This window comes from Penicillium macrosclerotiorum (assembly GCF_028827735.1).
Source record: "Penicillium macrosclerotiorum strain IBT 26536 chromosome Unknown utg000002l_segment0_segment0, whole genome shotgun sequence".
Lineage (NCBI taxonomy): Eukaryota > Fungi > Ascomycota > Eurotiomycetes > Eurotiales > Aspergillaceae > Penicillium > Penicillium macrosclerotiorum.
Window position 1 is genome coordinate 1,343,546 of NW_026643082.1, and position 22,129 is coordinate 1,365,674.

At 48.3% G+C, this 22,129-nt stretch overlaps 7 protein-coding genes across 7 annotated transcripts; 5 read left to right on the forward strand and 2 right to left on the reverse strand.

Annotated features, from left to right (window-relative positions):
- Positions 1-1,508: 1,508 nt before the first annotated feature.
- Positions 1,509-2,987, forward strand: N7462_001628 (glycoside hydrolase family 76 protein; the record flags this gene model as incomplete). The annotated part of the gene is made up of 3 exons (XM_057073354.1): positions 1,509-1,596; positions 1,648-2,342; positions 2,397-2,987. 3 exons carry the CDS (start codon positions 1,509-1,511, stop codon positions 2,985-2,987), a joined length of 1,374 nt encoding a protein of 457 aa, XP_056936995.1.
- A 2,090-nt stretch (positions 2,988-5,077) lies between these two features.
- Positions 5,078-7,445, forward strand: N7462_001629 (GABA permease GabA; the record flags this gene model as incomplete). Its single annotated transcript, XM_057073355.1, has 15 exons — positions 5,078-5,157; positions 5,232-5,265; positions 5,339-5,408; positions 5,466-5,538; positions 5,601-5,632; positions 5,699-5,835; positions 5,886-6,000; positions 6,057-6,135; positions 6,188-6,251; positions 6,305-6,337; positions 6,404-6,428; positions 6,485-6,893; positions 6,943-7,090; positions 7,144-7,222; positions 7,279-7,445. 15 exons carry the CDS (start codon positions 5,078-5,080, stop codon positions 7,443-7,445), a joined length of 1,545 nt encoding a protein of 514 aa, XP_056936996.1.
- Positions 7,446-7,847: 402 nt separating this feature from the next.
- Positions 7,848-9,285, forward strand: N7462_001630 (questin oxidase family protein; the record flags this gene model as incomplete). The annotated part of the gene is made up of 5 exons (XM_057073356.1): positions 7,848-8,057; positions 8,123-8,268; positions 8,334-8,461; positions 8,533-8,914; positions 8,964-9,285. 5 exons carry the CDS (start codon positions 7,848-7,850, stop codon positions 9,283-9,285), a joined length of 1,188 nt encoding a protein of 395 aa, XP_056936997.1.
- A 463-nt stretch (positions 9,286-9,748) lies between these two features.
- Positions 9,749-11,702, forward strand: N7462_001631 (HECT-type E3 ubiquitin transferase; the record flags this gene model as incomplete). Its single annotated transcript, XM_057073357.1, has 3 exons — positions 9,749-10,501; positions 11,059-11,349; positions 11,403-11,702. 3 exons carry the CDS (start codon positions 9,749-9,751, stop codon positions 11,700-11,702), a joined length of 1,344 nt encoding a protein of 447 aa, XP_056936998.1.
- A 254-nt stretch (positions 11,703-11,956) lies between these two features.
- On the reverse strand, positions 11,957-13,460 carry N7462_001632 (TauD/TfdA dioxygenase family protein; the record flags this gene model as incomplete). The annotated part of the gene is made up of 5 exons (XM_057073358.1): positions 11,957-12,070; positions 12,129-12,262; positions 12,357-12,877; positions 12,918-13,175; positions 13,264-13,460. 5 exons carry the CDS (start codon positions 13,458-13,460, stop codon positions 11,957-11,959), a joined length of 1,224 nt encoding a protein of 407 aa, XP_056936999.1.
- A 2,420-nt stretch (positions 13,461-15,880) lies between these two features.
- On the forward strand, positions 15,881-17,861 carry N7462_001633 (putative transporter; the record flags this gene model as incomplete). The annotated part of the gene is made up of 6 exons (XM_057073359.1): positions 15,881-16,141; positions 16,217-16,545; positions 16,612-17,452; positions 17,518-17,636; positions 17,695-17,778; positions 17,837-17,861. The coding sequence occupies 6 exons, from the start codon at positions 15,881-15,883 to the stop codon at positions 17,859-17,861; spliced, it is 1,659 nt and encodes a 552-aa protein (XP_056937000.1).
- A 250-nt stretch (positions 17,862-18,111) lies between these two features.
- On the reverse strand, positions 18,112-18,493 carry N7462_001634 (uncharacterized protein; the record flags this gene model as incomplete). Its single annotated transcript, XM_057073360.1, has 2 exons — positions 18,112-18,346; positions 18,399-18,493. 2 exons carry the CDS (start codon positions 18,491-18,493, stop codon positions 18,112-18,114), a joined length of 330 nt encoding a protein of 109 aa, XP_056937001.1.
- Positions 18,494-22,129: the final 3,636 nt, after the last annotated feature.

Below are 22,129 nucleotides of genomic sequence, written 5' to 3' on the forward strand. Positions count from 1 at the left end.
TGTCAAGGATATCATTTCGAATCTGTTGATAGCGGCATCGGGATTATTCGCAACTGCATATGAACAGCGAATATTCACCTAGCAGGTTCGTTTAAAGGAAGAGGTTTTTTCTCGACTTCTATATGGTTTAGAATTATGAGTAGTGTCGTCCAGCCTGGTCTTCTTTCATCTTATGATCTGAACCCCGCTCTATGATATAAATAGTGGTTAACTTTCGAATCTGGACTTCAATAGTAATCAACCATGCTACGGGGGCAGATTCAATCAAATCAGAGGACCATTATCCCACGAGTACTACAATCTATCAGCCAAGTCAGAATCCTGCTATCGGAGGGCAGATCTGATCTAATTTAATATTCACTCATAGAGAAGGGTAATAAGTGGTTTGTAGCGACGTTTTCGCGGTTCTAACAAGAAATATCCTATTCTCTATATAAAGTAGCACCTAGTTTATCGAAAATGATAATGAAAGATATGGTAGGCTGCGAAATTAGAACATTCTGGCTGGGTCTTCTATGTGTCATAATTTATAATGAGTTTTTACTGACAACTCAGGTAGCAGACACTGGACCGACATGATACTCCGGGAAAGAAAAACATCATGAGCTATCAGTGAGCCTCGCCATTTCTAAAGGTCAAAGCCCAAATGAGAGAGGGACTGGGAGAAGCAAGATGAAAGTGTTCTACTGTAGCAACCAGGAGCGGGGAGCCGAGGAGAGTCAAATAGCCAGCAAGCTATCTATTTATCCTAGGCGATGATGGAGTAGATAATGGGGCATAAAGCCTTGTAGGAGATGCTGACATCTCAAAAGGGAGATATTTCTTTATTCCTGGATCCCTCAGTTCTTCCATTTTGCTAACTTACACGCAGCAACGTGTTTGAACTGGATGTAAAATGCAAACCGGTAGTCATAACTTGCTTCTGAATTCCGAGTGTGAATATCTATTCATCTCAACCAGCTTCAAGACATATGATCCAAGAGCTCAAACCACTTGAAAGACTTTCAATTAAGAAGAAATTCCTTGCAGCCAAGCAGCATTGATGCCTTTGGCAAATGAGTTCATGGAACTCCATATGACATAAACCATAAATTCGGGCTCTTCGGCACTCTTTTACCCCTTTTTATGAGGAGTTTGGGCAAGTAGGTCAATGTGTAAAACTTGTCCAATCAAGAGGGCTTCTTTACCATAGTGGGTCGAAGAACCAGCAGAAAACGGAGATTACCGAAATTAATCTTCGGTCACCCCCCACTCAACAGCAGTCTGGCCTACCCTCTTAAAGGGACCGGATACAGAGCCTCACAGTAATGGAATTCAGGGTCTCTTGGCCAATAATGACATAAGATACTAGCAACCTCTAAATACAGAATGCTTCACACTAGTAAGGCCGTAGCCCTCCGGAACCACACTTTCGATTGAGAGCTATTAATAAAATAAGGCTCAGCCCCTTCTGTCTCCAAGTCGCAAATATTTTCACCATGAGCCAGTGACGCAGGGAATTGATCACAATGCTTGTCGAAAATTGGAAGACGGTGTTCGCCGTCACTCTGCTGACAGGCAGCACATCGGCGATCAATTTGGACATTAACAGTGAATGTATGTCTTCTATCCGTCTTTCTCCAAAGAAAGGGCGCTGAATTCCAGTAGCCTCGATCAAAAACGCAGCTTCCGTGGTTGCTAAAAATACGATTTCGGATTACAATGACAGAAATTCGAACAACATCCCCGGATATGTGGCTACAAGCTGGGCAGAGGGTGGTGTATTATTCGAATCTATGATCAGATACTGGTATTATACTGGTGATTCCTCCAACAACGAGCTGATTAGTGACGGAATGTATTGGCAACGGGGAGAAGACGATTACTTCCCAGCCAATTACTCCTCATATCTGGGAAACGACGACCAGATTATGTGGGCTCTTGCTGCAATGACGGGCGCTGAGCTAGGCTTCCCTCAACGATCTTCAATGCCTTCTTGGGCCACACTGGCGAAAAACGTGTTTGATGAGCTCATTGTCCGCTGGGATGATCAAAACTGCAACGGTGGCATGCGTTGGCAGATTTGGCCCTTCGAGGCTGGATATACGACCAAGAATGCCATTACAAACGGTGGATTGTTTGAGCTCGCTGCTCGTCTAGCTCGGTACACCAATAACCAGACATACTCTGATTGGGCCGAGAAAGTCTGGGATTGGAGTAGTACTACGCCACTTCTAGAAACTGCAGACTGGAAAATCGCAGACTCGACGACCTGCGAAACTAAATGCACTGATCATGGGGACTGGCATTGGTCTTGGAACTATGGCGTGTATATGACAGGTGCGGCATATATGTACAATATTGTGAGTCCTACTCAGCATCCGAGGTCAAGAGACACCAAAACTAAAATCATATAGACCGATGGCAAAGGGAAGTGGAAGACTGGTCTTGATGGTCTTCTGAATAGCAGTTCTCAGTTCTTCCCTGATCACGGGTATAACAACGCTGATGGCAAGGTCATGGTCGAAATTACGTGCGAAGCTGTCGAAACATGCAATAAAATTCAACAGTATATGAAGGGCACGTTCCTACAGGACCTGGCAATGATTAGCGTTGTCGCTCCATACACATCTTCTGGAATCCTGCCATTGCTGAAAGGCACGGCGACCGCAGCCGCGCAGGGATGCACTGGCGGCAAGGATGACACTCGCTGCAGTGGTCGCTGGTATATAAAAGCATATGATGGAGATGATAGTATGGCGAATCAGATATCCGCATTGAGTCTGTTTACCTCCAACCTGGTCGCCTTCAACAGCAATACCCCCTTTACCCAATCTACAGCATCGAATACTACAACTGGCTCGGTGACAAGCAGTGGAAGCGAAAATTCTACCAGCTCGGGGACTGTGACAGCCACAACTACTGGAAATAATGCTGCTAGTGTGCTGGTTGGTGCCCCTGTTAGTATCACTGCTGCCATGTTTTCTGCCCTTCTGCACTTCTTCTAGGACCTTTAATGAAAATTTGAATTGAGCCTCTCGAGAATTTACATCATTAGTGATTTCAACAGGTTTTGAACCGGATTTATATATAACCCTATATTCAAGAATCAGCAAAAGGTCATCTTTTCTCACAAATGCTAGATCAATCTTGCGGGACCGAGATCATTTCGTAAGTCTGAATTGGCCGAAACTTAGTCAAAGCATGATATTCTCGTATGTGACATGAGCTGCAATACATAAGACGAAAAAAATGGAGCCACTCCAATGTCAATATAAATTGACGGAGCCTCGGGGGGTATTGTAGTCGTCGATTGGTGGACTTACACTGGACCCAACAACACTCTCCACGGGGTCGGATCTGTTCCCGGGGATTCAGCGGGTGTGAGCCCGAAAATTCATCGGGGACCACTACTACTGGGGAATATTTACATTTCTTTGATCCACCAAGAAAATTTAGTAATGGAAGATCCCACCGCGGCTAAATAATCACCCCTCAACAAGACATCGTTGTATATTTCTGCGAATATTGGACTTTGCGTAGTGGGTTGGTGGAGCGGACTCCGGATTTGGGAGGAGGCTGCATACGAACTCAGCCATTGTTCTGAATGCAGTTGGGCTACCATGGCTTTTGTTTTTCTCTTTCGATATCAGTTGTATCAAATTTTGATACTGAGAGCTCGATTACATTTTGAATATTTAAGTACATGTGGTGGACATAGAAGATGACATGATATTGCTTTCAGCTTGTCTAACAGGCATCACTTATCTGCTCCGGTGAACAACTCGGTCGTAGCACAATATACATGTTACGGCGTGATTGATAGTAGTGCAAGAGAATATCACTTTCTTATCAAAGTAGCCCTGTCCAATGTGAATTTTGGAAATGTTTCTTCGTGATTTTTGTGACAGTTTTATGGCTCAGGGTGCAGAAGTAAACCATCTCGTACCAAAAGAGCCGTAGGTGGATGTTAAGGTGTTCCAACCCATGCAATGAAAGGCCAATGAACGACCAATCAAAGCCTATCAACCATTCTGCTCAGCGGTTCGATTCATAAGCCGTAATTTTCCAGGAAGGTTGTAGCATGGTGGATTTGTACCGAGCAACTTTAATTCCGCGCGGTTCTGGACTCCAAATTCCTAGGGGAGGTGGGGGCAGGCTTCCAGAAAAAGCCGATCAGCGCGGTCCTGCAAGCTGCCGTGCCTATTTTCCTATGGTTCCGACTTAACGAGACTTTTCCATTGACACAAAGGGGCATAGAGCCAATTTCACGAACTCTAGCGTCCGATATTAACACTTTCCTGAACAAAGGACCCGGTGGAGTCGTCCCAGCAAACCCCGGTATGTACCTCGGTGAAAAACGATTATCTTTTACATAGGCAGATTTGGTCAGATTTCAGAGAGATAGGAACCTTCGAGGATGGCCCACTGCTCCACCTTGACCCAGTCATCTCGGAGGCCAGATAGGAGCAACCTCCTATTCGGACAACCATGGCCGTACGGTGGCAAAAGGGTCGAGATCATGAGCGTGAAGAAATTGAATCAAACCTCGATCTTCTCCAGGATTCGCCTTTGAAATGTGCGCTTCTCCATGTTTTTGTAGCACAAACCGGCCAACTTACCCCGAGCAGACTGTGTCTCCCCGCGCGAGGTGGATATACTTGGGACCAATAGGGCGGAAAAGGAAGGATAAGCTCCGGGCGTCCGCCCTGCGCCATGTTTTCAGTTTCGCCGGGCGCGGGAACCCAACGCCTTGATCGACAAAAGGCCAACTTTTTCGGTGAGTGGCCAAAATCGCCGTGAATCGGCCATCCAGGCCAATCAAAAGCCCGGGACATTATTATCTGGGGGCGATCGAAACCGCGCGATGAGTTCCGGTTACCCCAAATCCATTACCTAACAGGGCGCGATTGTATGATGGTGTGCTAACAGCCCCCCGCGTTATTCGGCGTGGAGAAGACTCGGACGGAAGGTGATAGTCGAATGCGTGTCGTCATGTCGGACCGATATCCTTTTCTCTGCGCTTTCCCCCCAAGCCTGTCAGTCTTCTTCCTTCGCTTTTTTCTTTGCATTCGGGCAGAAAACCAAACCCGTTAGAATGAAAGAAAACCTCGACGATGAGACCCAATTGGCCCAAATGGGTCACAAGGGCGAATTGAAACGCCAATTCTCCTTGTTGTATGTGAAAGCTCTTTTGATTTTGCGTATCGACGGCCTGATCACAGATTCAATTGTTCTGATATCTATTCTAGATCAATGTTGGGTCTGGCATTTGCCATTTTGAATGTAAGTGCCTTGTCGTAACCCATTGAACCCTATTTTCCTAGGAATGAATTACTGAAGAATTTCTGGCTGGCAGTCATGGACCGCGTTGTCCGCGAGTTTGTCCCTTAGTTTGCCATCGGGAGGCCCAGCCAGTGTTGTCTGGGGTTAGTCACTTTTCGACCTGGTCGTCCGCTGGAGATTTGCTAAACTATGAATACTAGGCCTCGTGACTGCAGGTGTTTGTAATTTATGCATGGCTGCATCTCTCGCGGAATTCCTGTCCGCCTATCCTACGTGGGTGCCATCAACAAGAATGCATTAAAAACGATTCACAGTCGAACTAACCATAAGGATAGTGCCGGTGGCCAATACCACTGGGTGGCAGTTAGTAAGTTTATTTCTCCATTTTTTGTTGTAATCTGAGAGACAGACTGATGACTAACTTTTCATTCAGTCTCTTGGGAGCGATGGGTGCCTATTCTTTCTTGGATCACAGGCTGGGTGAACTGCTCCGGCTGGGTGGCCCTGGTGGCAACCGGTGGATTGCTCGGGAGCCAGCTGGTGCTGGGAGTTATTTCTTTGATGAATCCAGTAAGTATTCTGTCTTCTTAGTATAAAGGTCAGCTCTAACATTCTAATAGAATTATGAAGCCCAGAACTGGCACCAATTTCTGATCTACGTTGCCTATAACATCGCCGGATTCACCATCAACGCTCTGATGAACAACATTTTACCATATTTCAACAAAACTGCCTGTGAGGATCCAATTAACTGAGAAGTTGTTTTCATCTTCACTGACGGGGTATCCAAGTTATTTGGTCACTTAGCGGTTTCACGGTTATTTGTATTACTGTTCTCGCTTGCTCCTCACCCAACTACAATACTGGAGAGTATGCATTTTCAATTCTAAGATTCGTGAAAAGTTCATACTGATGTGTCTAGCTTTGTTTTCCGTGACTTCATCAACTCGACCGGATGGCCGGACGGTATTGCCTGGTTGCTTGGTGTAAGTAACTCGAGCCATCGACGATTAGGCGTTGTCCAATAACAATGAAATAGCTCTTGCAAGGTGGACTTGGTGTGACTGGATTTGTAAGTGATTGAATTATTCAAAGTATTCCTAGAAAAGAGGGACTAATTGAATAATAATAATAATAGGACGGTGTTGCCCATATGATTGAAGGTACCGAGAAACCTCAAAACTTATGGTGATTAACAATTGAAGCTGACAATTCTCAGAAATCCCTAATCCTTCGGTAGAAGGACCCAAGATTATGATTGCCTGCGTGGGGATCGGTACTGTGACGGGTACCATTTTCCTGGTTGTGCTGTTATTTGTGGCAGGTAACATCACCGATATTATTGACTCTGCGGCTGGTCCCCTCCTGGCAATTCTGAAGAACGCAACTCAAAACAATGCGGGCGCTGTCTGTCTGTTGATTTTTCCTCTCGTCTGCATGCTTTTTGCTACTACTGCGATCATGACTACTAGCAGTCGCATGTGCTATGCATTTGCCAGAGACGGTGGTCTTCCATTTTCTCATTTCTTCGCCCGAGTCCACCCGAAGCTGAAAGTCCCTTTGAACTCACTTTATCTCAACTGGATCCTTGTTATCATTTTCGGCCTAATATTCCTGGGATCTTCTAGGTAAGCATAATTGTTGAACAATACAAATTCAAACGCTTACATCTACTAGTGCATTCAATGCTATTGTCTCGTCGTCGGTCGTTATGCTGGATCTTGCATATGGTATTCCGATCGCCATTAATTGTTTCCGAGGACGCAATATGCTCCCCGAAAGGCCTTTTGTCCTCTCCAACTGGCTTGGCTGGATTCTAAATATTGTAAGGCATTATCTGATCAAAAATAGAGAGAATTTTACTAACAAATATGGCAGATATCTTTGGTCTACGTTAGCTTAACTACTGTGCTTTTCCTCTTCCCTCCGGAGTTGCCTGCTACTGGTAGCAACATGAGTATGTCATTAAACTATCTTCATCAAGATCTTAGAAAGAATACTGACAAACAACAGATTACTGTGTTGCAGCTTTTGCAATCGTCTTCATTATTTCCACAATCACCTGGATCTTTGACGGTCGCAAAAACTTTGTTGGCCCACGAATCGAGGTGGAGGTGCTTTCAGGGCAGGTTGGTGTCCAGCCCGAACAGCCAATCCCTATGGTTGAACAAAAGGCCTAGATGAATATAGATATCGATACTTTAGATATGTAGATGATTATTTAGCTGAATCAGACATAAATTTCGCTCTTTAATATTTACTTCGAACAAGTGTATACACCAAGGTCACGTGAGTGTATTACGTCATAAACCCATGGCCACTCATGCCTTAGGCCAGTTCCCAACAATCGTGGATCCCAGACTCCGTTGAGATGGAGATGGGCTGATGTTAAAAAAGACGCTCACGGAAAGACCTACTACAGAACTCACCACAAAAGGAAGTCATCATATCTTAGCTTTTGTTGACTCCCAAAGTGCATCTCGCGGTGTGCACGCTTCGCGTCTCGGGCTACATTGAATTTCCCCACTGGTGATTGAACACAGAAGCCACGCAGAAACGCGCCACGCCACACCAATCCGATAATGTTTCAAGTTCCGATACCTTCATTGCGCTCCCTGAACATATTTTCTTGGGGCCAGAAACAGGCTATCCATGTATCATCGGTCAAGATTCACGACCTCGAGGCAGCTCATGAGAAGCCCGCACGGGCGTTAAAGCACCTGCTCAAGCTCAACCATGCGAATCATGCTATTCTCTACAACGACCGAAAATTCCATAATCATGCTCCTCACGTACGTGTCATTATAGCTGTTCGCTCTACTTGACATTCTGGCCACCTAGCTGACTCCGTATCTAGCTTCTGAGTGCTGCGTACCTGCAAGGCGCAGACGAAGGTGATCTGGCTCGGGTTTACGAAAGCGAGTCTAAGCTGCTAGATGAATGGGTTGACTCTCCTGCAGAGGTCACAAATTATGACTGGAGAGACCATTTAGGACGTCGGGAGTATGTTTCCTTTCCTGGTGTCCTCATACTCGTTCTGCCCCGCTGATCGTTACCAACTCCCCCAGATACCAAAAGGCCTTCGTGGACTTTTTTGAAGATGAAATGGTTCGACTCGGCTACGACTGGAAGCAAGTAGTTGCAGAGTACTTATTCTCGGGGAAAGAACCTGTGTTCAATTCCATTATGGCTGATCGTATGGCAATATCCTTTCTAGAAATGTTGTTATCCAAGAAGAGAGCAAGAAAACTAACCTGTTCTGGATAGTTGGTCATCCATTAATTCACCTTGCCTATGCATTTGAGATGTCTAGCCGTGAGCTTGCGATGGAAGCTCTAGGTCTAGCAGCAACATGCTACAATAGCGTTCACAACTACCTTGATGACCCGATATCCTCACAGACTGAGCCATCTTATCATTCAACTTCTTTCTTGGAGATTCTTGATAAGGTTCGAGCCGACAAGAAGCTCAACGGGCTGTTCGTTACCCCGGGTGACCACAATATGCAGAAGCTTTTTGAAAGCCATGAAGCTGTACTCTTAAATCATTGGAATGCCTGGAAGGTTGAGAATCCAATGGAACAGTTCCGCGAGAGCCAAGAGCTTGCCGCTGCCCTCCTCGTCGCAACTCACGAGGACTCAACCGAGCAGTACGATTTTTTTCTTTGTTCATGTTCTAACAACCAGTCACGCTGTTAGAGTTCTTCTACCATTGATTCCGCCAAAATTCCAAATTTCTCTCGTGCGACAATGGTGGCTTGTGACACTGGCGATATTTATCTCCCAGTTGCGCCCCGAAATTTCATTTGACAAAATAAGCAAGTTCGAGCTGAAAGGAAGAGGGTGGAGCTGGGCATCGAAACAGGCTGTCAAAGGGAAATACTCGACTGATTCACATTATGTGAAGGCCATTCGCGCATTGCAAGAAGCTGCTTCAACATGGGGCGACCATGAAAGCTTCTACTTGAAAGCGGCAGTGAAATTTGCTGAGGAGTTCAGTGGATGGGGCGGTTTTGTCTAATGATTTCTTCTAATCTTGCTCTGCATCTTTTTCTAGCCTGAACTTGCATGTCGTACTTGACGTTTTGAAACTCCGGTCGAAAGCTTTGCATACAGTGTCGGTGAATATTTCCCAGTGATTGACTAGTTCCGTCTATCAAAGGATTCACTTTTATCTTGAATATCATGAAAAGTTTAAATACCTGGTTCATAACGCTTGCATGTTTTTCCACCGATTGTTTAAAACAAGCCAAAAAATACGTAGGATAGTTGAGCTGGCAATGACATGGTTCTGGGACGAGAACCACGTGACCTTGTTTGCACAATTTGTGCCCAGAAATCCCAGCCGCGACAGTGGACAACGGTGCTGCTTCATGCCACGAAGGCATCACACACAAAGTTGCTAATCTCATCCAAGCTCCTTGATTCCGAATTGGAGGATCGAATTTGCCCTCTACTAAGACTCGGGGCGTGTGAGAGTGGACATGTCCAGTGTAACAGGGCCACATGATGCAAATGTGTCCCTGAACCTTCACGCCGAGCTTTTGCCGAACATCCGCCAAATCACACTTTACATCTCCTGCCCGGAAAGCCGAACGTTTGATGGAATCCAGCCCCTAATCCAGCTCTCAGAATCTCGGAGTGCAGTTACAGTCTCTTTGCCTGATCCGTTTCAGCATGTGACTGAAACTATCAAGCTGCCAGCACGCGTCAGCGATGCAACTCGGCGGACGCTGAATCTAAACACAGCCCCCACAGCAAAACCACCTGGCCCTGGGTTCAATCATGAATACTCTTTCAGGATGCAGATTGAACCAAACGATCAGGCATTGAAGCCTCGGGATGAACTAATAGATTATTATGTCCCATGGACTGCTGCAGATATGTCGTCCTCGACGCGAATTCGATGCCGAGTATGTGGTACTGGGTTCTTGAATACAGCAAAGACCGATCCAAGTCAGCATAATCAGACCCAAAGTGGCCCGCTGGAGTGGCTTTGGAAAGACCTCCCCAGTGGAAACTGGGCTGAGATGATGGACTTTTGGCATTGCCACAAGCCTGATCCCCACGAAGACGACATCGAGGCCCAAGCCACTGCGGCTCTCAGGATCGAGGAGCAAAATGCCCAGATCAAGGGATATGGAGCTGCGAGTCGTGTAGAGGCCATCTCGGGAACAGTTCTGATCGACGTGGCTACCTTTCTTCTTGCCGAAACCAACTGTATGAACTTGAAAAAGGTATACTTTCTACCCGCCCCCTCCCTTTCATTGTTTTTGATTGGATAAAACAACCCTTTTATTTGTGACATCCCCACGCTCCCCTTTGCTGTTCTACCGGGCAACTCAGAAGGAGGCCACTTCGTGTCCATGGGGTGGCCACCGATACTATTGCCCTAAATCAATACACTGTGCCACGTCGCACTTCGATTCGGACGCTAACCGGGTCGGCTTTTTGGTAAAACGGCTTTGTGTGTAGTTATTCTCTCTCGCTAGATGAATTTCACTCTCACTGCTCACTGCCTTCAAGTGTACTGGCTCTCGTCCTCATTGAATTGCTACTTCTGGCACCCTTTTTATTTCAATGACAGTTGGGCTCTGGGTTCCCATCCCTTTCCCAGAGTAGTGGAACTGTTGTGATCTCGAAGAGGTACATCTCACACTTGTGTGCCTATTTTCTGATTCTGTGGAAGATTTTCTTGTAAACACCAAACCCTGAAGTCAAATACATCGATTGCCCGGAATTCATAAGTTCCCATTGTCAGAAAAATAGGTCACTAACAGTACGTGTATCTCAGGGAGATCAAGAAGACAGTACCGGTTCAAATCAAAATGCCTGGGCAAAGAGGACGCTCAATTGTGAGAAGTGCAACGCCATTGTGGGAATGGACGATCCATCTGCCCATGGCTGGCGGTTGCTCAAAGCAAATGTGTCGTTAAATACCCGCGCATGGGGCGATGTCACAAACAGCGAAGAATGGCAAAGCCATCCAACAGAAATGATCATCGCCGCCCAGTTGTTGGAATTAGTTGAAAGGGAGAGCGCACGACGATTTGTAGTTCACCGAGGACAGAAATGTGGTTTACTGGTACGTATAGAAATCGCAGACTTTTGATTCACAGGTGCTAACCCAATAATCAGCTCTGGGTATTCAATCCAGACTTGATATATTCCAACTCTGGGTCCAGCCATAGTTTCAATGCCCAGCAGGCGATGAAGGTCTTATTTCAAGAAGTGGGCGACGTTGATAAGTTGCTTGCACCTGATCTTGGTGTACCGTCGCCTTTGTCTGTGGAAGAATTAGAGCTGCCGTCGATGATCTACGATGCTTTGAATGGTGCTTTGCGTGGAAGCAATCAAATGCTACCTTCGACAGCCAGACGGTTCAACGAATGGCAGGTTGGACTGCTGAATCGTTTTAATCGTGATCGACTTCCTTAAAAATCACCAGGCGCTCAATCTTGTACATAACTAGTGGAACTGGTCAGCGAATTACAAATAGTTGCATAACTACAGTGCTGGCAGATGTACATGGCTACGCTTAAGTAGAGGATCGCACTCAAGGACATCTGATCTCCTAGTGACGCGCCGCTGTCTAGCATTCAACGGTTCATTTTGTCGATCTGGTATCATCATAATTTAAAGCCGTTCAGGAATTCTCCATCAATCACACAGAACGGTCTCCAACCCTTCCTTTATCCCTCGAACGGGGTCTCATAAGGCGCCTCGGCTTGTGGTGTGAGACGGGCGATATGCCGTCTCTGACCATCTTCCCAATCAAAGACGGCGGAGTGGCAAGCGAGGCGGTTCTAGCACCCATTAGTATCTGCTGGAATGGCCAATTGCTGGCATCATCATTTCACTTACATCCCACACAACAACGGTCCCGGCCTTCCAGCGGATACGGGCCTGCAGGTCCTGCGACAGAGCAATGTGGTCGTACAAGAACTTCAGTAGAAAGTCGGATTCTTCTTTCTTATATCCAACAATGTACCGAGTAACTGCATTCCCCATCCACACACAGTCAGCATATCGCTTCCTTCGCACCTACATTCTCTTTCTACCTCTCTCTCTTTTTCTGGGGGATCCACTCACACTGCGGGTTGACGTAGAGCGCCTTCTCCCCCGTCACCGGGTGCGTGCGGACAATCGGATGCTCCGAGGTAATCGGCTCGCGACGCGCAATGCCTCCCCCGTTCAGACTGGCGTTGACCTGCTCCACGCCCGAGTGCACCGCACGCAGGCCGTGCAGTCGCTTGCGGAACTCGGGTGATAGGCGCTTGTAGGCCTGGACCATGTCGCCGAAGAGCGTATCGCCGCCAGTCGAAGGACCGTCGAGAACATACAAGAAGGTCGTTCCGGGCGGTTGCCTCTCGAAGGTGACATCCGAATGCCAGGTAATGGTGTTGGTGCGCTGCTCAAGGAAAGTGGCGCCGGTGCGGTCGTCTGCGCCGCGGAAGACGAGATGGATTTCAGGGAAGCCCTTGGGGGCTCCGGAGGTCTGGTGAATGTGGTGGCGGCCGAAGTAGCCAGCGTAATCGACGGCTTCCTGGATCGGCAACGAGGCGAAGTCTTGGTCTCGGAAGGCTGGAGATTCATCGCATTGTGTGATTAGTCTACCAAGATTTATAGATGGTGATATCTTAAGATATCTACCTGGTGCCGCGGTGGAGGATGGGGAGGGGGAAGTGCGTGATGGGTGCCATACCGACGACTCGTCGCTGGGCCACATAGAGAGCCAATTGATCCTTGCCGGCCTTGGATAGCTGGCTTAATTGCACACCGTGGATCTCGGAGCCGATGAAGGGTGTAATCTCGTCCACTTCCGCCTGGCCCTTGGGAAACAGGTCAGGGAAGGCTGGGTCGGCATCCTTGCCATGGTCATAATGCTCAAAGGGTTCCAGAGGAGGGTATCTATTGATCCAGATATCCATACATGAGTGTGGTTCTTGTTTTTCAATTTTCTATTTTTCATATTTAGTTTTTGATGGCTGGACTATACCTTTCGGTCTCGTTATCCCACACGGGCAAATAGTTCGGGAAGGAAGCTGGGGGCAGCTTATCCGTTCCCTTCAGCTCGGCTTCTTTTTCATACTTGTATCCGATCAAATTCTCCTTGTTGTGGCCCGTGCCGGTCTTAAAGGGCACTGAAACAGTCGGGGCGCGAAGCGAGATGGTCTCGGTGATGGAAGGCGCCATGGTATACGTGTGTATGGAGGAGAGGGGGGGGGAGTCGTGGGATTTTTTGGGATCGTCCAGGTGCCTCGGCAGTCGAAAAGACTAGAATATATTATGACTGAAATTAAGATCTGATACGGCTTGTATGCTGGCCGCTGAGGTAATGACTATGCATTTGGTGAAAAGCCACCAACTCCGCCTTTATATACATTGTTCGGCATCTTGAATCCGAGAATGGCGGATGATGCCATGTCTGCGGGGGTGAGACGTCGGCCTATCGGGCGAGAGATGAAGGTTCAAGGTTCTAGAAGGTTGCGATCAGCACGAAATGTCCCAACTGCGGTGCTACGATTCTCGCGCCTCGTATAGGGTTGCCGGAATGGACGCGGACGTGGAAGGAGTCTAATAAATGGTATACGTAGGGGATTACGGAGCATTTGTCTATGAAAATATGGTACAGGGCACGGAGTATAGAGCATAAAGCATTGCGTGCACATAGAGCGGACGGGTCGGGTGTGCTAGTCGTGCGGCCGTGCGGGTGAGTTGGCGAGGGTTTATGTTATGCTGGTGGACTATGGCGTGCTGGCATGGCGAATCCCGAAATACGCCTTCAGCTTGCGTGCGACATCTCGACAACAGGAGCGTTGTCGATCGGGTCATTTTACGCGCCCCCCCACCTCCCCTCGAGTTCCTTGGGAGTACTTGTCGTCTTTCAAGTGTCTTTTAACCCTAGACGCCAGGATGAGAAGGTGATCCTGGCCCTCCATTGGGTCGGAATGGCGTCACAGACAACTCTTGTCGCAACGCCTCCCCACGGTCCGTCTATGGCCTGGGATCTTGCGCTAACATGACTCTGCATCGTCCAAACTTAATCTGTTATCTTGCCTGATACTGACCGTCGACTGACTGGCATATCGTGTGGGCAGATGGAGTCAAGTATGGAGTAGGTAGAGGCAAGACTGCAGGCTTTTGGCGCTCGAATGGATTGGCAAGAGAAAGCCATAGGAGCAAGTTCTTTTTTTTCACATCAGGGAAAAGGATCGATATCATTGGTGTCAATTGATTCAGTCAATCTCGGTTAAGGTGGTGTTTGGAAGATTTGAAGGCAGTGGCCCAATTTGAACCTTGAGTGCGTGTATTGGAGCCAACCAGGATGAGCTCAATAGACCCTGGGCACGACCCCTACAAGGAGCCCCTGGTCATGATTCTGGAAATAGATGCACGCCCAGAACCCAGATCATAGCTTCCAATGGTACCGATACAGCTCAGTATATCCGTGCTCTCAACACACCAGGCCGATCGCAGCAGGTTGTGCCACCACTTGGAGGATATAGAAGCATGGCAAGCCAAGCCCACCGGAGAAGAAAAGGGTGGATTGAATCTCACCCACACCTTCATAAAACATACATTGGGACGATATACCAGCTTCATCAAAAGCACTAGGTCCCACGAAAAAGAGTCGAGAGAGATGAAACAGAGAGAGGTGAGATCACAGCAGTAGCCGGCAGGTCATAGATCCCCAATAGAGGGTCTAGATCTGTGTCCATATCTATTCTCCATTTCCACGCGTCTTCTTTACCTGTACTGGATCTTTGTTGCTCGTGCAAGGTTCAATCCAGCCCCGATCGTGAGCACGGTCGTGCCAAGCAGTATGCGATACGCAGTCCTTCCTTTTCTATCTCTGGGCGTGTTCCGTGTTCTGGATTCTGGGTTGACCACAACTCCACTGTATCGATTCTCTCAAGGAAATCCACCCTACCTTGCTCCATTCAGCGATTGATAATGCCTGGGTCAGGAGTCGTAGCAGTGGAGCCCCGCTTGAGCCAGTGGAGTCGGAGTTCAACCCGACGGGCCGCCCGCGACTCGTCCAACCTCGCGTCACTTTATCTCCACTTGCGTGATCTGGCCAAAAGTTCAATCCAGCGGGCATGAGAAGCCGGCTGTTTCGACTGTAGACGTACAGAACAATGCAACGTGCTATCTCGCCAAGCGATCTGATCATGCCTAGAATTGGCGTTGGCGGATTCGTCCCCGTCCGTCACCAGCGCGGCATCGATCCGCGCCGGGTCCGACAACAGGGAATTCATCCTCGATTCCAACTCCGCTGCCATGTGGAGTGGGAAGAAAGACGCCATTGGGACTCAAAATGACATTTGTCTCTTCCCCTCATTCCAAGACAGCCATTTCCGACACCTTCCGGGTTCTACCATGAACGACTGGCCGAGCAGATCGACCTTGTTCGCGTTATCTCCACCTAACGAGGGGCAACCGCGCAGGTGAAGGCGTACGCGCTGAATCAACTACACGATGGCGTGCTCGAGGGTCGTGAGCTTGAAGCTTTCTTGATCGCCGTTTTTGGAGCTTTATAGCTGGCCCATCCGCGGCACGGGAAAGCCCATCCATAGTTCCAGGTCCCAACTCCTATTCAAATTCCCGTCAAGATGACGATTGAGGAGACCAAGTTTGATGCGGGTGCCAAAGACTATGGCTCAAAGGATGCTTCTCAGGTCTCTGCAACAAGCGATTCGGCCTCAGTGTCGTCGCTGGAGAGCCGAAGGGGACGGATCAAGCCGTCCGACTGTGCATTTGACACCACCGAAGACCCTCGATACTATAAACCCATTCCCGAATATGAGGGCATCCATCGCTGGGACCCGGAATTTGAATGGACAGAGGATGAAGAGAAGGCAGTCGTAAAAAAGGTATGGTAGCAGCAGGCACCTCGTGTCCATGATTCAATCTCAGCACTTAAAAGGGTGACTGACGCTCTTCCATAGATTGATTGGAGAGTCTGCACATTTGCATGTGTCACCTTCTTCGCTCTCCAGCTAGATCGAGGAAATGTGGTTCAGGCCACATCTGACAACATGCTGGCCGATCTGGGCATGAACACCAATGACTATAATACGGGACAGACGATTTTCTTCCTGACTTTCCTATTTGCGGAACTTCCGTCGCAATTACTGTCCAAATGGCTTGGACCTGACCGCTGGATTCCCATCCAGATGGTATCCTGGAGCTTGGTCGCAGCCTGTCAAGCATTCGTGCGGAATCGTAGTGCTTACTTCGGCCTGCGAGCGCTGCTGGGTCTGCTGGAGGGTGGCTTGTAGGTTGTCCCCGAAAAAAAGGTCGAGGGAGAAAAGGCCGCATACGGAAGGTTAACTTATCACAGCATCCCCGACACCATTCTCTTCTTGTCATTCTGGTATAAATCGAAGGAGCTCCCAATCCGGCTCAGCTATTTCTGGGTCGCGTACCAGGCCACTTCGATTGTGAGTGCCTTTTTAGCGTTTGGCTTCCTCCATATCCGGAATTCCGATGGAACAGGAGGTTGGCGGTACTTGTTCGCCTTTGAAGGCCTGATAACCGGCGTGATTGGTGTGATCGCCGCTTTTTGGATGCCACCATCCCCGACACAAACAGCTGGCCTGTTCCGAGGAAAGGACGGTTGGTTCAATGAACGCGAGGAAAAGATCATGGTGAACCGCGTGCTTCGGGACGACCCCAGTAAGGGGGGCATGCACAACCGTCAACCAGTTACGCCCCGCATGCTCTGGCATGCCCTGAAGGATTATGACATGTGGGTCATTTATCTGCTTGGTCTGTCGTGGTTGATTCCGAACACACCCGCCACGAGCTACATCAGTCTCGAGTTGAAGTCCCTCGGCTTCAGCACTTTCCACACCAACCTGCTGAGTATCCCCGCCTACGTTATCTTCATCGCCAACTTGCTGTTCTGGACGTGGGTCTCAGAGCGCTTTAATCAGCGACTCCTTCTGGGCGTCGTTAGCGAGGCCTGGGCTTTGATTCTTCTGATTGCGCTTGAGGTGCTGCCTGATGGAGCCAGTACCTGGACTCGCTGGTCACTGCTGACATTGCTGATTGGAATGCCATATGTGCATGCAATCATTGTCGCCATCACCTCTCGCAACGCAGGTACAGTACGTACAAGAACTGTCGCCACCGCTCTATACAACATGATGGTCCAAGTGAGCAATATCATCGGTAACAATGTACGTACAGTCTGGTGTCATAACAAGTGAGAAATCACAGTGGATGTCGCTGACTTGAGTTGTAGATCTACCGTGAAAACGACAAGCCCTATTATCGCACCGGCAATAAGGTGCTGATTGCCATTGCAGCATACAGCTTGGTGATGTTCATTGTAGCCAAGTTTTACTACGTGTGGCGAAACAAGTATGTTGATGGATTATGCTTAGTGAAGTTGATTGTTGCTAATATTGCATCCAAATAGGCAAAATGCTGCAGTCTGGGATAATATGTCGAGTGAAGAAAGAGAGCGATATGTTGCTGAAAATCAACATCTTGGCAATAAGAGGTGCGTATCAGTCCCATCCAAGGCTCTCGAAGACAAAGTACTCACATTTTCATAACAGAGTTGACTTCCGCTTCTTGCATTAGAAAATTGCTAAGACCTTTCTGGCGTATTTGGCTCAAAATTTTCAATATTCGACCATTTTGTCAATCGTTCGCAATTCATGAGATAAAAGAATAAATAAACTATACACTTCTATATCACTGAAGGATGTTGAAACATCCATGACATTATTTTCTTCGCATATTATATCAGAAAATCCGCCATGACATTCAGAGATATATCATTAATGCAAGTGTCGTTGAGTAGATAGAGGGCACCGACCACGCTTAGCTCCTACTCTCCAATGACATATTCACATCCATCCTCCCCAATCCAAACTTCATGAACTTTCCCAGCCGGTACATCGATTCGTGCTCCGACACCAAAAGTCTCCTTCTTGACTTCTCCGTTATGCAGCTTGGCATTGTCTTCTGGATAGGTGATCGTCAGAGAGCCCCGGCGGATTAAATGAGTTGTAAGACCTCCGTGGGTATGAGGAGAGTAGTAAGCATTGCTAATAACCCTCTCTCTATATCAGCACACAAACCCTTCCTGCTCATTACTCGTAGACGAGACCATACCTCCCATCTGACCAAGTAAAGACGTGGCGAAATCCCCACTCCTTCACCAGACGCTCGCTCTCAGAGCGAGTGCCGATGGGGTAAGTTTGTGACATTGTGCAGTCCAAATTTCTGGTTTTTTTAACGGGCTGAAGTTTCTGCCCACTAAGTTTAAGTAAAACTGAATCACAGGCGTGAATGGAAGACGCTGTTTACTAATGAAGACGCTGAGAAGAAAGGGATGATGTCAGCTCCACACGTCACGTGGCACTAGATCTATGTATTTGATCAAAGGTAGTGACTGTCAACGTGGTTGCTGAAGGGAACAGTGCAAAAGTTTTAGTTTTGTTAATCACAAAAAGACTTATTTCAATATCGAATTAATATAATCATAAAATCATCGCAGAACATAACCCAGGAAATTCATCATGAGGGCGGAGTCGCAGATGGTTGACATGACAAAACCGAAAGTGAAATCAGAAAAAAAAGACGCAAGCAGCAAATCAACAGAAAGCAGCAAAGCGGACAAAAAGCGGACAAAAAGCAGGCAAGAAGCAGGCAACAAGAAATAGAAAATCCAAGTGATCGACTTAGCAACCAAAGCAAAGTGAGAATTGTATGGGAACTGCGGCCTGAGTCTCATTCCCCTTCTGGGTCACTACAGAACGCAGGGCTTTTCCGTATACAATTCAAAACTCCGGTATAGGAATTATAAGTCAAACGTGAATACCCCTTCCAAGTCCACAACATTCCTCACAGGGCAGTTGAATGTCCTGATCTCTTTGGTTCTATTGTTGTAATCATTTTCTTATCCCCTCTCCCCGTGTTTAGAGCAAGATGCATGAGAAATCATGCACATGGTGTGTGACAGATATGGCAGCTCTTTCCAGGAATCACCCAGACTTCCTGGCCTTGGGCCATACAGTTTGGGCATCGAACACCCGGCATCTATGGAACATGTCAGAGAAAAAGCCCCAACTGCGACACTTAAAGTGCAAAGATCCGGTGTTTTTTTTTTCTTTGAACAAACCTTGCTATCAGCCGGGGAGCTCAAGCACCCAGAAGCGGTACACTCAGTAGACTGAGTCATGATTTTGGTGCAGGACGACGTGATGGAGAGCAGCGAGTAATAGAGTCTATGATGAACCGAAGATGGACGGTCAAGGCCGCGGGGTGTCTCAAATAGTTTAATGATGGATAAATGCCGTTGTACTGAATCCCAATAATGGGCTGAGATAGTTTGGATTCTTAGTTCAAGATGATCGAGTCCGTCGAGTCGGATATGGACTTTTATAAGGCACACGGGCAAGGAAACCAGAGGGCAATCGGGGGCGTCTCAGCGCCTTAGCCCCCCACGATCGCGAACCAGAAAAATCTTATCGAACTAATCTTTTTGGGCCAGAGAAACCAGATCAAAGCGACCCCAAAAGAAAACAAAAAGTCAAACTCTCAGCTTGGTTCCACTTTTGCACGGAGTGGATTCGGAAGTTCCCGTTGGGGAAGAACTGCGAAGGCAAAGCTTCGCTCCAGCATCGACTCGTCCAGCAAACCTGCCGATATACGACCCTGGCGACTGACGGTTCGGCTGGCGAAGGGTTAGGAGCTGATGATCCCAGCACGCCGGGTTGCGCGTCACTGCATCGTACCAATCATCGATGCCTCTTCTGCCTCTCCCGAATAGCCCGGATTTAGGGTGTTTGCGACGAGCTTGTTTGTCCTGCTCAGCGCGGATAGGCACATCTCAAGGCACCGAGTCATTTCGCTCGTCTGTTTGCGACAGTTTGCGAAATGGGCCGGGATGGCTTTGCTCCACCAATCGCGATACCCTGGCACGGTCGCAAACAAGCGACTCAAGGACAAGCTGCAGAGGCCGAGAAGTTGACCTGTCCTTCAACCCATCCCCGGACAGATCGTCATGAATCTCGCTCGGTCGATTTCGGTGCCACCAGTCTGTAGTGGCGCCGCCGGTGATTTGCTAGTGGAGTCCGACAGAGAAGCCCAATCACTCCTGAAGAGTCACGGGCATTAGATGGTGCCCGATCATTGGCCTATCGACAGGGAGCAGGCTTCCTGGTTCGTTTGTCCCTTCTTAACTTCCCCACCATAATCCAATTACGGCCGGTTATGCATACCTGTTTAGCTGCCACTACTCGAAAGCGGTTCTTGCGCAAACTCCCCCTCCAAGGAGGGGGCATGAAGGCATGAAAGTCGAACTGTGATTCCAAAAAATCGAGTTCACTCCTCGGATTGCGGCTTCTTCAAGCTCCGGGCGCTTGCCTGCAGTGTCAAACATTAGGGCGACACGTCGACGACGCCGACACTTTCTCGAGCGTGGCCGGATGTTTCCCCGGACCTCTGGTGTTGTATTCGTGCTCGCCCCAACCTTATCATCACTATCGGAAGATTTACCGATCACCTCTGCTTGTCGGTCTTGCTCCACTGCCGATGTTGATCAATCTGATGCATGCCGCTTGGCACGTTGATCCGCAACTCTGACTGGCTCAACCAGACCCCGGAAGGGCCCTCTGTAGGTGCGTACCCGTCACAAATGGCACACGCTTGATTCTCCCACGTCTCCAGGAAGAATTGGTCTGGGGGCTCCTCACCGATGTTCCTGGTCTGAGCCCTCGAGACCCCTCACTAGTCACCCACGGCCAGGGGATTGGGGCAAGTTGACTCTGGGAGCTGCTACAAGATCTCGCTTCGCAGCAGATATGTGGAGGCTCGATGGCGCGCATCATGCAGGAAAACTTTCTTGTTTGCTTACAGCTGTATGCAACAGGGGGTAGACCGTGCTTTGTGGCTGCAGTTGCTCATTTGATGTCGCACTAAACACTTGGCTTTCCACCATTCCAAGAACTCTAGCTCAGCTGTTGAGCGCTTCCCGAGCGACGGGGGCTATACTGAGCAGGTGGCTCTTTAAAATGCCATGAATTTTCTCTTTGAGTTACTCCGATCTATAGTATGTCAAAATCCATGGCTCCATTGAAAAAAAGCTGTTATGGCACTTCTTTCCCCCACAGGGCACGCAGCACGTAAGAGCCGTGGATGCCGCAACAGAATCTCGGACCCTTGCGTGCAGTCTACGAAGAATGCATACGCTGATGGCTGCCTCTTTAACCATGCCCAACAAATACCCTGTTCGACTTTGCTTTGCGTCACTGTATGGCAATCAAGCCACGCATCGGATCATACAGAAACCATGCAGCCAGCGATTGATCTCCACAGGGGACCGTGGCACAACATTCCTCCTTCTTTGGACAGGTGCCTCCTTACTTCAATAGGTGTGGTGCCGATGCGATGCGGACGGAACATTTGCTAATCTGATTTCAAAAATGAGTCAAATATACGATCGGCGAAGCCCGATCCCTGCCCTCAAGCAGCTTCAAATCGGGCCCTACATTTCTGCAAGACCGCCTCACATATCCAGCCAACAGAATCGAGTTTGGACCGCTGAACGCTCGATGACATGTACTGTGTCATTTGTTTGTCGCCGCATGGCCCCTGTACTTGCACGATCTGGCTTAATGTGTGGTCATGCAAGTCGGCACGTCTTGCCTCTCCTTGCGTCTGGAGAATCTATACCCGGTGACCCGCCAGAGCGGTTTTCAAGAGTACGCTGTACGACAAGAAGTATGGATGCCTGAAACCTTGAGACTCAGGCTGGTGAAATGACTAGAATCGCGAACTCTGCTACCTGGTGCACTCTTTCGAAAATTCCAGAAAAGTGATCTATCAACTTATTACGCTGA